The sequence below is a fragment of the Rhinolophus sinicus genome, chromosome 17 (assembly GCF_057876585.1).
Source record: "Rhinolophus sinicus isolate RSI-liver-muscle chromosome 17, RSI-T2T, whole genome shotgun sequence".
Classification (NCBI taxonomy): domain Eukaryota; kingdom Metazoa; phylum Chordata; class Mammalia; order Chiroptera; family Rhinolophidae; genus Rhinolophus; species Rhinolophus sinicus.
In genome coordinates this window covers 473,082-486,612 of record NC_142517.1, presented here as the reverse complement: position 1 = coordinate 486,612, position 13,531 = coordinate 473,082, and the positions used below count along the sequence as shown (strand labels likewise).

General features: G+C 46.9%; 1 protein-coding gene across 2 annotated transcripts in view; it reads left to right on the top strand.

The window, feature by feature from the left end:
- Positions 1 to 268: 268 nt before the first annotated feature.
- COL6A2 (collagen type VI alpha 2 chain) overlaps positions 269 to 13,531 on the top strand; it is a 33,553-nt gene continuing 20,290 nt past the window's right edge. For both annotated transcript variants that reach the window (XM_019717583.3, XM_019717582.3), the window contains exons 1-3: positions 269 to 399; positions 12,682 to 12,827; positions 12,932 to 13,530. In XM_019717583.3, the coding sequence (XP_019573142.3) occupies positions 12,716 to 12,827; positions 12,932 to 13,530 (711 nt within the window). In that variant the 5' untranslated portion in view covers positions 269 to 399; positions 12,682 to 12,715. The remainder of the gene's footprint in view (positions 400 to 12,681; positions 12,828 to 12,931; position 13,531) is intronic.

Genomic DNA, 13,531 nt, shown 5'->3' with positions numbered 1-13,531 from the left:
ACGGGAGGGGACGCGGCCCGGCAAGTGGGGAGGGGCTGTGACTTCGCCCAGGACTGTTTCTGGAGAGGTGGCAACGCCCCACATTCGCCGTGTCTCCTGTGGGGGCCCATTTCCTGCAACCCCCCACTCCCTTCGGCCCTCCCGGGTTCCCCCCTCCATCCCTCTCTCTCCGTCCCCTTCATACCCCCACCGGTCCATCCGCAGGGCCGCAGCGCCTCCCGGTGGCCGCGCGTCAAGGGAGGGGTGGGGAGGGCTCGGAGGGGGCGGGGTGGATATAAGACGACGGCCCCTCCCGCGGTCCCCTCCCTCCTGCCCACTCGGCTCCCGCTCTCGCTGTCTGGACCCGGAGCCTCTTCCGGACGGGTCCCGCAAGGGCGCCCCGCACGCGCTGGAAGTCAGGTAAGCGCCCCTCCGGCCTAGGACCAGGACCCTCCTGCGTGGGGACCTGTAGTCCGGCCCTCGGACCGGGGCAGCCGGCCTGGAGCCGCGTCCTGCTGATTGGCAAGCCCTGCCGGACAGACAGGACAATGCAGGAGCGCGGGGGACCCAGGTTGGGGGCTCCCCTAGGCCGGCGCCCTGACTGGTTCTCCTCGAGGTAACGAATCTCCCGACGGGGTCTGGGGACCCACGCCCGCCTTCTGGCCCCACTTCAATCACTTGGCCCCGGGTCGAAGCTCTGCTCGTCCATGTCTTTGGTGCCTCACGCATTGGGACCAGGGGGCGCAGTTAATTGTGTGCTGCCTCCTCCTGGCCTCTTCTGGGGCTGAGTGGGGGGCTTCTTCCCTATCCCTGGGCTCCGTGCTAAGACGCAGCACTTCTGCTCTCTGCTGGAACTTGCCACCCCAAGTCACCAAGGGCTGGAAGGGCTCAGCATCTAGTCAGACCCCTCCCGGGTCCTGGGAAGTTTAGTGTCATCTCTCGCCTGGAGGAGGGTTGAGGGCCCAAGTCACCCCCTGGGTGAAGCCTCCTTTGACGTGAAACTGGGTACAGAGTCTCCAGTGGTACTGGCCCCTCTCCCCTGGACCCCAGGGAGACAGTTGTCCTCCTTCTGGAAGGAGTGGTGGGGGCTAGAATGAGTTCCTGGGGGCAACAAGAGAGGAGGGGGTTCTCTGACACCCGGAGGGAGGGTATGGGGTGGGTGGAGAGCACAGGTCACATAGCCCCTCCCCTGGGAATCAGCAAAAGCTCAGCCTGCCCCCCATTCCTCTGAGGCTGGAGGTGTCCCCCACACATACACCCTCCACCCGACCTCCCCCACAAGTCTACTGGGGAAACTAAGCAGCGGGTTGAGTGGCTGCCACAGAGTGAGGTGGGAACCCCGCTGATCTCGCCTGTGGTGGCTCCTTTACATCCTGGCCAGGACTCCTCACAGGGCCCAGCAGAGCCCCGGAGGGTGGAGCCCACAGGGTGTGGAGGTGTCAACTGCTGAGAGGCTTACTGATTTTACTAACATGGTAACAACACCGAAAACAGCAGGGCATGGCCCGGCCATCCCACTCAGTACCCACCTGGAATATGGCCCCTGTGCCCAGGGAAACAGCTCCGGCTCCCATGCCCACACCCACCCACCTCCCCCATCTACCCAGCTGTCCCCAAGGAGAGGATCTTCATTTTTAGATAGATGCCCAAAAAGGAGGCTTGAGAGCCACAGATTTCCCTATTTTCTCCTTCCAGTAGAGGAGTCAGGCCAGGAGGCCATCTCACATTTGCTTAAGAAGCCAGGCCCAGAGGCCAATAGGCATCTGGGCTCCCGGAAGGAAGCTGCCTGCCTTCCTCCCATCACTGGGACGCAGGAGAAGGGGGCTGGGGAAAGGGCCTGGGCCCCGGGCATACGGGCATAGTGACGTGGAATCTCCTGGCCAGACTGGAGGGGCTGGGCACCCGGGGACCAGGCGTGTCCCCTCGGCAGGACACGGGTCTCAATAAGCCACTGGCCACTCCAGCCGCTTTGAAGCTGTGCTGGTGAAAGTGACCTGAGAGGCCTGTGAAGACCGCAGTTGGTCGGGGTAGGTGGGCACGTCTGCAGTGGAAGCCACATGGAAAGCAACGTCCAGGGGGAAAGTCGGGCTCCATCCACTGTGTCACCTGGTCGGGTGAGGTGTGGTCGTCCGCACCAGGCAGTGCACACCCACGACGGCACAGATGGCTCCGTTGTGCAGGGCCCAGCTGCAGTCCCTTGGGTGTCATGGGGAGCCGTGGAGAGCCGTAGGCAGCAGAGCTGCCTTCAGACAGCTCCCTGGGGTGGGCCAGGACAGAAGGAACCGCCAGTGTCTGGGAGAAGGCCCTAGGCCCCCAGGCGCTTCCTGGGGCTGCAGCAAAAGGTATGGCCACGCCCACCCGCCTCCCCAACCGGCGCTCTCTTGTGTACAGCAAGGTTTGGGCATCCATCTGCCCTTTACCTGCCGGGGCCGCTAGGGGTCTCCAGGTGCGCGAACTGTAGGTAGACCATGTCAGCAGCCACAACACGTTTTATACTGCTCGTGTGATTATTAAGAAAAACACCAATAGTTTGATTCTTTCCTTTTAAACACACCCTCACACTTCAGTGGGGTGGCTCCTCCTGTGGCTCCTTTCGCACATTTGTGCAAAGCTGGGTGGGGCCTGGTGTGCGGCACAGCAAAGAAGCAGGGTTCATGGGAGGTAGCTGGAGGAACAGGCCCTGGGGGCCCTGGTCCCCACCCGAGGGGCACACGTTGGCATTGGGCCTTACCATAAAGCAACATTCTCCACAGACTGTGCAGACTCAGCCGGGACATAAAACATGTCAACGCCCCAGGCCACACCAGTGGGTCAGCCTCATGGTGGCCCATTGTAGATGCTGTAATGAGCACATAGAAGGTGGGGACCCCAGCTTGGAGGGGCCGTGCTCCAGGACAGCAGAGTCAGATGCCCACCAGAGGAGTGGAGAAGGACCCTGGTGCTCATCACCAGGGAGAGACAATGAGCAGTGTCACTGTCTTTTTCTCATTTGCCAATTTCACAGAGGAGGGTGGGCGCCTTGTTGGTTTGTCTGCGTGTCATTGATTTTCGTGTGGTTCAACATTTTTTGATCACTGACAGTTTGTAGTGTTGTTACTTCCCTGGTTATGATTTCCCCATGTTCTTTACGGATGCTGATTTTTTACTAATTTGTAAGCTTCCCTCCCCCATTTTTAAAAAGTTGTGGTAAAATACACATAATGTAAAATTTACTATCTTAACCATTTTTAAGTGTACAATTCAGTGGTATTAAGTGCATTCATATTGTTGTGCAACCATCACCACCACCCATCTCCAGAACTTTTCATTTCACAAAACGGAAACTCTGTCTCCACTAAACAATAACTCACCGTTCCCCCTCCGCCCAGCCCCTGGCAACCACCATTTTACTTTCTGTCTCTATGATTTTTGAGATACTAAATATCTTATATAATTAGAATCCTACAGTATTTGTCTTTTGTGACTAGCTTATTTCCTTGGCATAATTTCCTTAAGATTCATTCATGTTGCAGTGTATGTGCTAGAATCTCCCTCCTTTTAAAGGCTGAATATGTAATACTCTATTGTGAGCATGGACCACTGTTTCCTCCTTCATCCATCAGTGGACACTTGCTTCCACATTTTAGCTATAATGAGTAGTGCTGCTATGAACATGGGTGCACAAATGCCTCTTTGAGACCCTGCTCTCAATCCTTTTGAGTATATACCCAGAAGTGGAATTGCTAGATCATATGGTAAATCTATTTTTATATTTTTAAGGAACCATCATACTGTTTTCCATCGCAGCTCTCTCATTTTCCATTCCCACCAAACAATTCCAATTTCTCCACAACCTCTTCAACACTTTCTATTTTCTGATTTTTTTGATAGTACCCATCCTAATGTGTGTGAGGTGGTATCTTATCATTTTGATTTGCAGTTCCCTAATTAGTGATGGTGAGCTGATTGGCCATTTGTATGTCTTCTTTAGATAAAAGTCTATTCAAGTCCTTTGCCCATTTTTGAATAGGGGTATTTGTGTGTGTTTTTTGTTGAGTTGTTGTTTTTGTTGAGTTTTAGTTCTCTATATATTCTGGATATTACTCCCTTACCAGAAAAATAATTTGAAAATATTATCTCCCACTCTGCAGGTTGCCTTTTGACTCACAAAAAATTTTTATGAAGTCCAATTTGTCTATTTTTACTTTAGTTGCTTGTGCTGTTGGTGTCATATCCAAGAAATCATTGCCAAATCTAATGTTGTGAATATGTTGCCCCGTGTCTTCTTCTAAATTTTTATAGATTTAGGTCTTCCATTAAGTCATGGGTCCATTTTGAGTTAATTTTTGTGTATAGTGTTAATTAAGGTTCCAGTTTCTTTCTTTTGCATGTGGATATCCAGTTTTCTCAGCACTGGTTTTTGAAAAATTGTCTTTCCCCCCATAGAATGGTCATAATACCCTTGTTAAAGGTCATTTCACTACATGTGCAAGGGTTATTTTTGGACTCTCTATTCTATTCCATTGGTCTATATATCTGTCTTTATGGCAGTACCACACTGTTTTGATTAGTGTAGATTTATATAAGTTTTGAAATCAGGAAGTGTGAGTCCTCCAGCTTTGTTCTTGTCTTTTAGGATTGCTTATTCTATTTGCAGTCTCTTGAAATTCCTTATGAATTTTAGAATGGATATTTCTATTTCTGTAAAAATCATCATTATTATTCTGTTAGAGATTGTACTGAATCTATAAATCGCTTTGGGTAGTATTGACATCTTAATATTAAATCTTTTAATCCATGCACATGGACTATCTTTCCATTTATTTATATCTGCAATGTCTCTCAGAAATGTTTTACTTTTCAGGGAATAAGTGTTTCACTTCCTTGGTAAGGGTAATTCCTAAGTATTTTATTCTTTTGATGCTAATGTAAATGGAATTGTTTTCTTTATTTCCTTTTTGCATTGTTCATTGTTAGTGTACAAAAACACAACTGATTTTGAGTGTTGACTTTATATCCTGCTACTTTGCTAAACTTATTTATTCTACACATAAGTATCTTTTTGTGGAATCTTTAGGGTTTTCTACATATAAGATCATATCATCTGTGAACCAATCATTTCTTCCCTTCCAATTTGAATGACTTTTATTTTTTTACTTGCCTAATTGCACTGGCTAGGACTTCTAATACTATGTTGAATAGAAGTGACAAAAGTGGGCATCTTTATGTTGTTCTTGTTCTTAGAGGAAAAACTTTCAGTCTTTCACCATTGAGTATAATGTTTGTTACGGGATTTTCACATGTGGCTTTTATTATAGTGAGGTAGTTTCCTTCTATTTCTAATTTTTTTAATGTTTCTATCATGAAAAGATGTTGAATTTTATCAAAAGTTTTTTTTCTGTACAGATTGAGATGATCATGAGGTTTTTTTCCTTTATTTTATTAATATGGTGTGTCACTCTGATAGATTTTTATATGTTGAACCATCTTTGCATTCCAGGAATAAGTCTTACTTGGTCATGGTGTTTAATACTTTTACTATCCTGTTGAATTCTGTTTGCTAATATTTGGTTGAGGATTTTTGTATCAATGTTCATAAGAGTTATTGGACTGTAGTTTTCTTTTCTTGTAGTGTTATTGTCTGGCTTTGGTATCAGGATAATGTTGGCCTCATAGAATGAGTTAGGGAGTATTCCCTCCTCTTCAACTGAAGTTTGGTGAATTGCAATTGAAAACTTTGAGAAGTATTAGTGTTAGTTCTTCTTTAAATGTTTGGTAGAATTCACCAGTGAAGTCATCAGGTTCAGGGTTTTTCTTTGTTAGGAGATTTTCAATTACTGATTCACTCTCCTTACTATCTCTAGGTCTATTCAGAATTTCTATTTCTTCATGATTTTGTCTTTATAAGTTTTGTGTTTCTAGGAACTTTCCATTTTATCTAGGTTATTTGATTTGTTGGTGTACAACTGCTTATAGCACTCTCTTATAATCCTTTCTATTTCTGTCGAATTGGTAGTAAAGCCCCCAATTTCATTTTAGTAAGTTGAGTCTTCTCTCTTTTTCTTTCTTAGTCATTCTAGCTAAATGTCATTGTCTTTGTCATTCTAGCTAAAGGTGTCAATGTTGTTGATCTTTTCAAAGACCCAACTTTTGGATTCACTGATTTTTCTCTGTTGTTTTTCTATTGTCTATTTTATTTATCTCTGCTCTAATCTTTATTATCTCCTTCCGTCTGCTAACATTGGGTTTAGTTTGTTGTTCTTTTTCAGGTTTCAATAACCTACAACGGGTTAGGCTATTAATTTGAGATGTTTCTTGTTTTGTTTTGTTTATAAACATTTATAGCTGTACATTTCCCTTTTTAGCACGGCTTTCACTGTATTCCATGTTTTGGTATATTTTGTTTTCATTTTTATTTGTCTCTGAGTATTTAATTTCTCTTGTGGTTTCTTCTTCAATCTGTTGGTTGTTTAAAAGTGAGTTGTATAATTTCCACAGTATTGTGAATTTTCCCATTTTTCTTCTGTTATTGACTTCTAACATTATTCCATTGTGATCAGAGAAGGTACCTTGTGTAACATTTTCTTTTTAAACCTATCAAGGCTGCGACTGTTGTCACACTTTCACCCATCATGGCAAGCCCCTTCCTCTCTGGCTGAATTGACTTCCAGGGAATTTAAAGTGTTGGCATCTTTTTTCCCCATTTATTTTTCTTTTTCTCCTTTTGGGATTCCAACAATGAAGACTAGGGCATTCAAAAGCAACTGCATGTACATGCCCAGGGGAAGGTGCAGGCGCAGAAAAGACCAGAGACCAGCTTACATTTATGACCCAGGCTGACCACTGGCATGGAGAAAGCCTACAACAATAAAAACAAACAAACAAACAAACAAAAGCAAACCTTGGGGAAGAGAAAGAATCTGATTTCCAGAGTTACCACATTATTGGATTCAAATGTCCAGTTTTCAACAACCAAAAAGTCACAAGACACACAAAGAAACAGGAACGTATGGCCCATTCAAATGAAAACATATAAACCAACAGAAACTGTCCCTGAAAAAGACCTGATGGTGGATCTACTAGACAAAGACTTTAACACACCCATCTTAAAAATGCTCAAAGAACTAAAGGAAGGCATGGAGAAAGTCAAGAAAACAATGTCTGAACAAAATGGAAATATCAATAAAGAGATAGGAAACCTAGATAGAACCTAAAAAGAAATAATGGACCTGCAAAATACAATAACTACAATGAAAGAATTCATTCAAAGGTATTTGAACAAACAGATGAAAGAATCAGTGAAGTTGAAGATAGGACGGTGTTCTAAGGAACAGAAAGAAAAAATATTTTTAAAAAGTTAACAGAGCCTAAAGGACCTGCATACATGCTATGGAAGTAAAAGAGATAAGAGACAAAGGGGCAGAGAAAATATTTGAAGAAATGATGGCTAAAAACGTCCCAAATTTGATGAATGACAAATTTCAACATTCAAGAAACTTGGTGAATTCCAAGTAGAGTGAACTCAAAGAGACTGTCACACTGATTATAATCAAACTGTCAAAAGACAACAAAAGCATTTTGACATCAGCAAGAGGGAAGTAACTCATCATATCCAAGGGAGCCTCAATAACATTATCGGCAGATTTCTCATCAGAAACTTTGGAAACCAGAGGCAATGGGCTGATATAGTCAAAGTGCTAAAAGAAAAAAATAACTGTCACCCAATAATCCTACATCCAGCAAAACTGTCCTCCAAAAGTGAGGGCAAAATTAAATCATTCCAAGATACAAAAGCTGAGAGAGTTTGTCACCACTAGACCTGCCCTGCAAGAAATGCTCAAGGGAGTCCTGCAGGGTGACATGAAAGGCCACTAGACAATAACTTGAAGCCATAGAAGATAAATACATGAGCAATTATAAAAACTGTTCCTATTGTAACAATGGTGTGTAACTCCATTCTTTGTTTTCTACATGAGTTAAGAAATGAATATATTTTTAAAATAATTATTAGTCCAAAAGCTAGTATTATTGTAACTTTGGTTTGTAATTCCACATAATTTTTATTTTCTACATAATTAAGGGACTAATGCCTTAAAAATATTTGCTTATGTTTTTGGACATACAGTATATAAAGATGTCATTTTGTGACCGATAACTGAAAGGGCTGGGGATGGAGCTGTACAAAAGCAAAGTTTTTGTATACTGTTGAAGTAAAGCTGCTATAAATTCACATTAGAGTGTTATTACTTCAGGATGTTAAATGTAATCCCCATGGTAACCACAGAAAAAATACCTAAAGTATATACACAAACAGAAATGAACAAGGGATGTAAATGTTCCACTACAAAAATCAACTAAACACAAAAGAAGACAGTAATGCAGGAAATGAGGAACAAAAAAGCGATAAGGTACAAGGTGTGATCAAAAGATACAATGAATGTTTAAATTTAAAAAATTATTGCAGTAAAAGACACAATTTCTGTCAAATAAAAACACTACAGGTGTGTCCTCATCCACCTTATTCACTGGATCTGGCACTGTGTGACTACTGGCTCATCCCCCAAGTCAAAATGACCATGAAAGGTACACATTTTGAAACAATTCAGGACATGAAGGCAGCCATGACAGCGCAACTAAAAACAGTCACGAAAGAGGATTTCCAGAACTGCTTCCGAAAGTGGCAAGAACAATGGGAATAAGTGTGTTCAAAGCAAGGGAATATGTTTTGAGGGGGATAAATGGCAATGTATCTTTTTTTAATGTAATATATATTTTTTAATTTAAACATTCACCGTATTTTTTATCACACTTCATATATAGAAAACAACAGTAAAATGACAGAAGTAAGCCTCTCCTTATCAGTAGTTACTTTAATTGTAAATGAATTAAACCCTCCAATCAAAAGACAAAGACTGGCAGAATGAATTTTTTTAAAACATGATCCAATTGTATGCTGTCTACAAGAGATTCACTTTAGATCCAAAGACACAAATTGAAAGTGAAAGGATGGAAAAGATTATTCCATGCAACGAGGAACCAAAAGAATGCAGGGGTGGCCATACTAATATCAGATAAAATTGACTTTAATAAAAAACAGTAACAAGAGACAAAGGAAGACATTATATATTAATAAAAGGTTCAATATGGCAAGAAGATACGACAGTAGAAACATTTACACACCTAATAATGGGCCATCAAAATGTTTAAAGCTTAAGAATATGAAATTGTGCTCACGCATTGGGAAGATTGTTGCCTGGCTCTCGGTGTTTTCACTCTTTTCATGTTGCTCTTGCTGTAATGAAAGTCGTATGTGGGAGCCCAGTTATCAGGAATGTGAACCTGGAACCAAGCTGCCTGGGTTTGGACCTCATCTGTTAGCTGAGCACCTTGGACCAGTTACCTACACTTACTCTCAGTTTCCTTAGCTGTGAGATGGGTACTATTAGTCCGAGGGCTGTTGTGAGTCTTAATGAAGAGATATAGCTTAGTGTCTGGTGCAGAGTAACCACAGAAAATATTTCATTGTCCTTTCATCCTTTCTATTTTTTTCGAAGGCTTTTTGGTCCATGTTTTGCACTCAGTTACTTACTTCTCCTGGAATTTGTTTGGGTGCTCTATGTGAGGTCAGATTACCTTTATTTCTCGTCATGGTGAACTCTTGTGCCAGCCCCTTTCACGGCTCTGAAAGCCCACCACATCATTTCCTCAGTTCATGTATGTTGTTATGCCTCTTGCTGTGTGATCTGTCAGCCCATTCCAACACCAAGACCACAATTCTTAATCACTGCAATTTTATTGTGCTGTTTGCATTTGCTAATGCAAGTTTCCTCATCGCCCTTCATTTCTTTTTATTTTTCTGAGCTACTTTTACTTATGCTTCCAGGTGAATCTTAGATTCATTTTTGTCAACACATACTACCAGAAAGAAAAAAAAGATTTTAATCAAAATTACATTCAATTGTAGATTGTTAGAAATAATTAATATTCTTAAATATTGTGTTTTTCATCCAAAAACGAGATGTGTCTCTCCAATGTGTTCCTTAGAAAACTTATTTCTGATCACAACTGATCTTTGTGATATTTCTGGCATTTAATTTTATGCTTCCTGGCTCTTTTTCTCTTCATTTTCTACATTTTGCTGTATTTCTCGTTTCTTTGCTTTTTTATTTATTTGTGTTCATTTCTCTGTTGTCTGCAGAAATTCCTTGCAGAATTTTTTAGCAATGGCATATAGCTGGCATAGACCTGAGCTCATTTTTACCTGAGACTTTTATACATGAAAGATAAGCTGGCTGGGAAGACATCATCGGGTCATTTTATTTTCCTCAAAACTCTGATGTTATTATCTCATTGTCTTCTGTCCACAATACTGTGGAGAAAAGTTTGATGCCTCTATTAGTTATCTATAGCTGTAATGAAAATTCCCTCAAAACTTAGTGATTTAAAACAATAAACATTTACTACCTCATAGTTTATTTGGGTCAGAAATTTAGGAGGGGCTTGGCTGGGTGGTTCTAGCTCAGGGTCAGCCCCTCATGAGGTGCAGTCATGATATTGACCAAGGTGATGGTCACGTGAAGTCTTGACTGGGATGGGAGACCTGCCTGTCAGGTGGCTCACTCGCCCAGCCCGCGGCTGGAGGCCTCCATTCTTCCCCTGAAGGGCTTCTGCAGAGGCTGCTTGAGTGTCTTCCTGTACAGCTGGCTTCCCTATCAGCGAGCCAGGCAAAAGCCACATGTCTTTTATGACCTAGTCTTGGAACTCACATGCCATCACTTCATGTTATTGTCGGTCACAGGCCAGCAGTGATTCAGTGTGTGAGAGGACTCATGAGAGCATGAAGACCAGGAGGCAACAGTGCTCGGGACCCCTCGGAGGCTGCCTAGCACAATGCCAGATTTTTCTATTTAGGTGTTTCCTGTGTTGTTGCTATTGTGTTTTTCCTGTGTAGGTATTTTTCATTACATTTGAGAATCTTTCCACCAGTACACTTTATTATGTGGGCATCTTTCCATTTATGTGTGTGACGGTGTGATGTGTGTGCAGTGTGTATGTGGTGTGTGTGATGTGATGTGTGGGGGGGGTGTACATGGAGAGCAGTGCCAATCTGGGTGCAGTCTCCCTGGCCCATCGGTCCCCTCCTCCCTCACCCGTAGCAGACAGGACAGGGTGGCACCTTGGTGCCCCCACTGGAATCTCCCCCCATGGGGGCAGCAGGGTGACAGGTAGTAGAGGATGGAATGTGCCCACATCTGTGTTCAGCCCTGACCGGTCCCCCTAAGGTCTCACAGTGGCCGTCACTAGTGGTTGATGGCCCTGGACCCCTTGGTTCTGATTGTCACAGCCCAACTCCCTCGTGGCTTCTGAGTTCGTCACGCCCTGGTCTGCCTCTCACCCCACCTCCTCAGCCCCCACCCCAACCGAGTGTTGCCCCCAGCCAGTCCCCTGGAACCAGCCTCTGCTCAGCCAGGAGCACTCTTCCTTTGGGTCCTCAGTCTGACACATCTATCACCCTCCTGGATCCCCTGAGCTTGCTTTGACCTCGGCAACTGTCACTGTCTACAGGGTCACGGCTCTTACTTGCAGCATCATGGCCTCTTGTCCCAACCATGACTCCACATCGGGGGAGGCAGGGCATGTCCTGTTCACCTCTAACTATGCCAGGACTAGCCCCTCTTCACCTTAAACCCAAGTCTGGTGGCACCTGCCCACACATCTACCTCCTCTCAAATATAAGAGGTCCCCACAGCATTGAGGGGCGTCACCAGTTAAAACCGCATTGAAGTGCCCCTGATGCGTCTGCTTCCCCCCAAAGCTGTCCAGGCACCACCCCTCACCCCAGCCCTGCAGGGCCCAGCTGGCCACCACTCCCCACCAGCAGGGCCCCAAGTTCAGGGGTAGAGACGCCAGGTCTTCCTTTGGGTCCACCCTCTGTTCTAGGGGCTCCTGGGAACAGCAGGGGTTTGTGCAAAGCAGGCTGCAGGGGCCCCTGCCAGAAGAGCTGAGCCAAGCCCCTTCCCCACACTCCCAGAGAGGCCCCATTCCTCCACGCCTGGTCCCCAGAGCCTGCCCGCCCAGCCCAGCCCCAGGTCCTCTGGTCCTGGGTTGGGCCTGGGCACAGAGGCAGCAAGCAGCAGGAAAACCTCCAATTCAAGGAAACATGCCAGGCACACCTTCCCTGGCTCTAGGGAAGGTCCCCCACCCCGAGCTCCCCAGGCCTGCCTGTGTGGCGGACCCCACGTTCCACCCCACGCCATTCTTCCTACCTGGTCAGCATGCGGTCAGTTGGACAGCTGGCATCAAGTACCAAGGCCCACTCTGCCTCGCCTGGGCTTCTGTCCCCTCCCGGTGCCCCTCCTCCCAGTTGCCCCCAGCTGACCCTTCTTCCCTGCCCCCCCCACACCCCTCCCCCCACCCTCTTCACGATGCCCGTCACTAGCATTTCAGTTCTGGAAAATGCGCCCATCTGCCTAGCGACCCAGGCTCCAGGGCAGGGACGGCCGTGAACGCGCTCATCCCACCCAGAACACAGCCAGAAGCGTGTGGTCTCTGCGTCGATAAATGTTTGTGGCCCCCACCCAGGGTCCCTGAGCCTAGCTGCTGGCTGACACACTGTGTGTTCCACCCCCACCATTGGGGGGAGGGCTCTGGGGACAGGAGGGACTCATGGAACGGATGTTGCGTGGGACGCCGTCTGCAGTGGCCACTCCCCCCCGGTTGCAGGACGAGGACGTCAGGGCGCACCGGTGCCGCCGAGATGCTGCGAGGCCCCTGCTCCGCCCTCCTGCTCTGGGGGCTCCTGGGGACGCTCCACGCCCAGCAGCAGGAGGTCATCGCACCCGGCACCTCTGAGAGAAACAGCTGCCCAGGTACCGGCGGTGGGGGGCTGGGAGCCCGCGGGTGGGCAGAGGGGTGTGGCAGAGCCTGGCGGCGGGGAGGCCAGCTCACCGCCGCCCTTGGTCCGGGTCCCCAGAGAAGGCCGACTGCCCCGTCAACGTGTACTTCGTGCTGGACACCTCGGAGAGCGTCACCATGCAGTCCCCCACCGACAGCCTCCTGTACCACATGCAGCAGTTCGTGCCGCAGTTCATCAGCCAGCTGCAGGACGAGCTGTACCTGGACCAGGTGGCCCTAAGCTGGCGCTACGGCGGCCTGCACTTCTCCGACCAGGTGGAGGTGTTCAGCCCACCCGGCAGTGACCGGGCGTCCTTCACCAAGAGCCTGCAGTCCATCCGCTCCTTCCGCCGCGGCACGTTCACCGACTGCGCGCTGGGCAACATGACCAGGGAGGTCCGGCAGCACGGGGCCAAGGGAGCGGTCAACTTCGCGGTGGTCATCACCGATGGCCATGTCACCGGCAGCCCGTGCGGCGGCATCAAGCTGCAGGCCGAGCGGGCCCGCGAGGAGGGCATCCGGCTCTTCGCCGTGGCCCCCAACCGGAACCTGAACGAGCAGGGCCTGCGCGACATCGCCAGCACGCCCCTGGAGCTCTACCGCGGCAACTACGCCACCATGCGGCCCGACTCCACCGAGATCGACCAGGACACCATCAACCGCATCATCAAAGTCATGG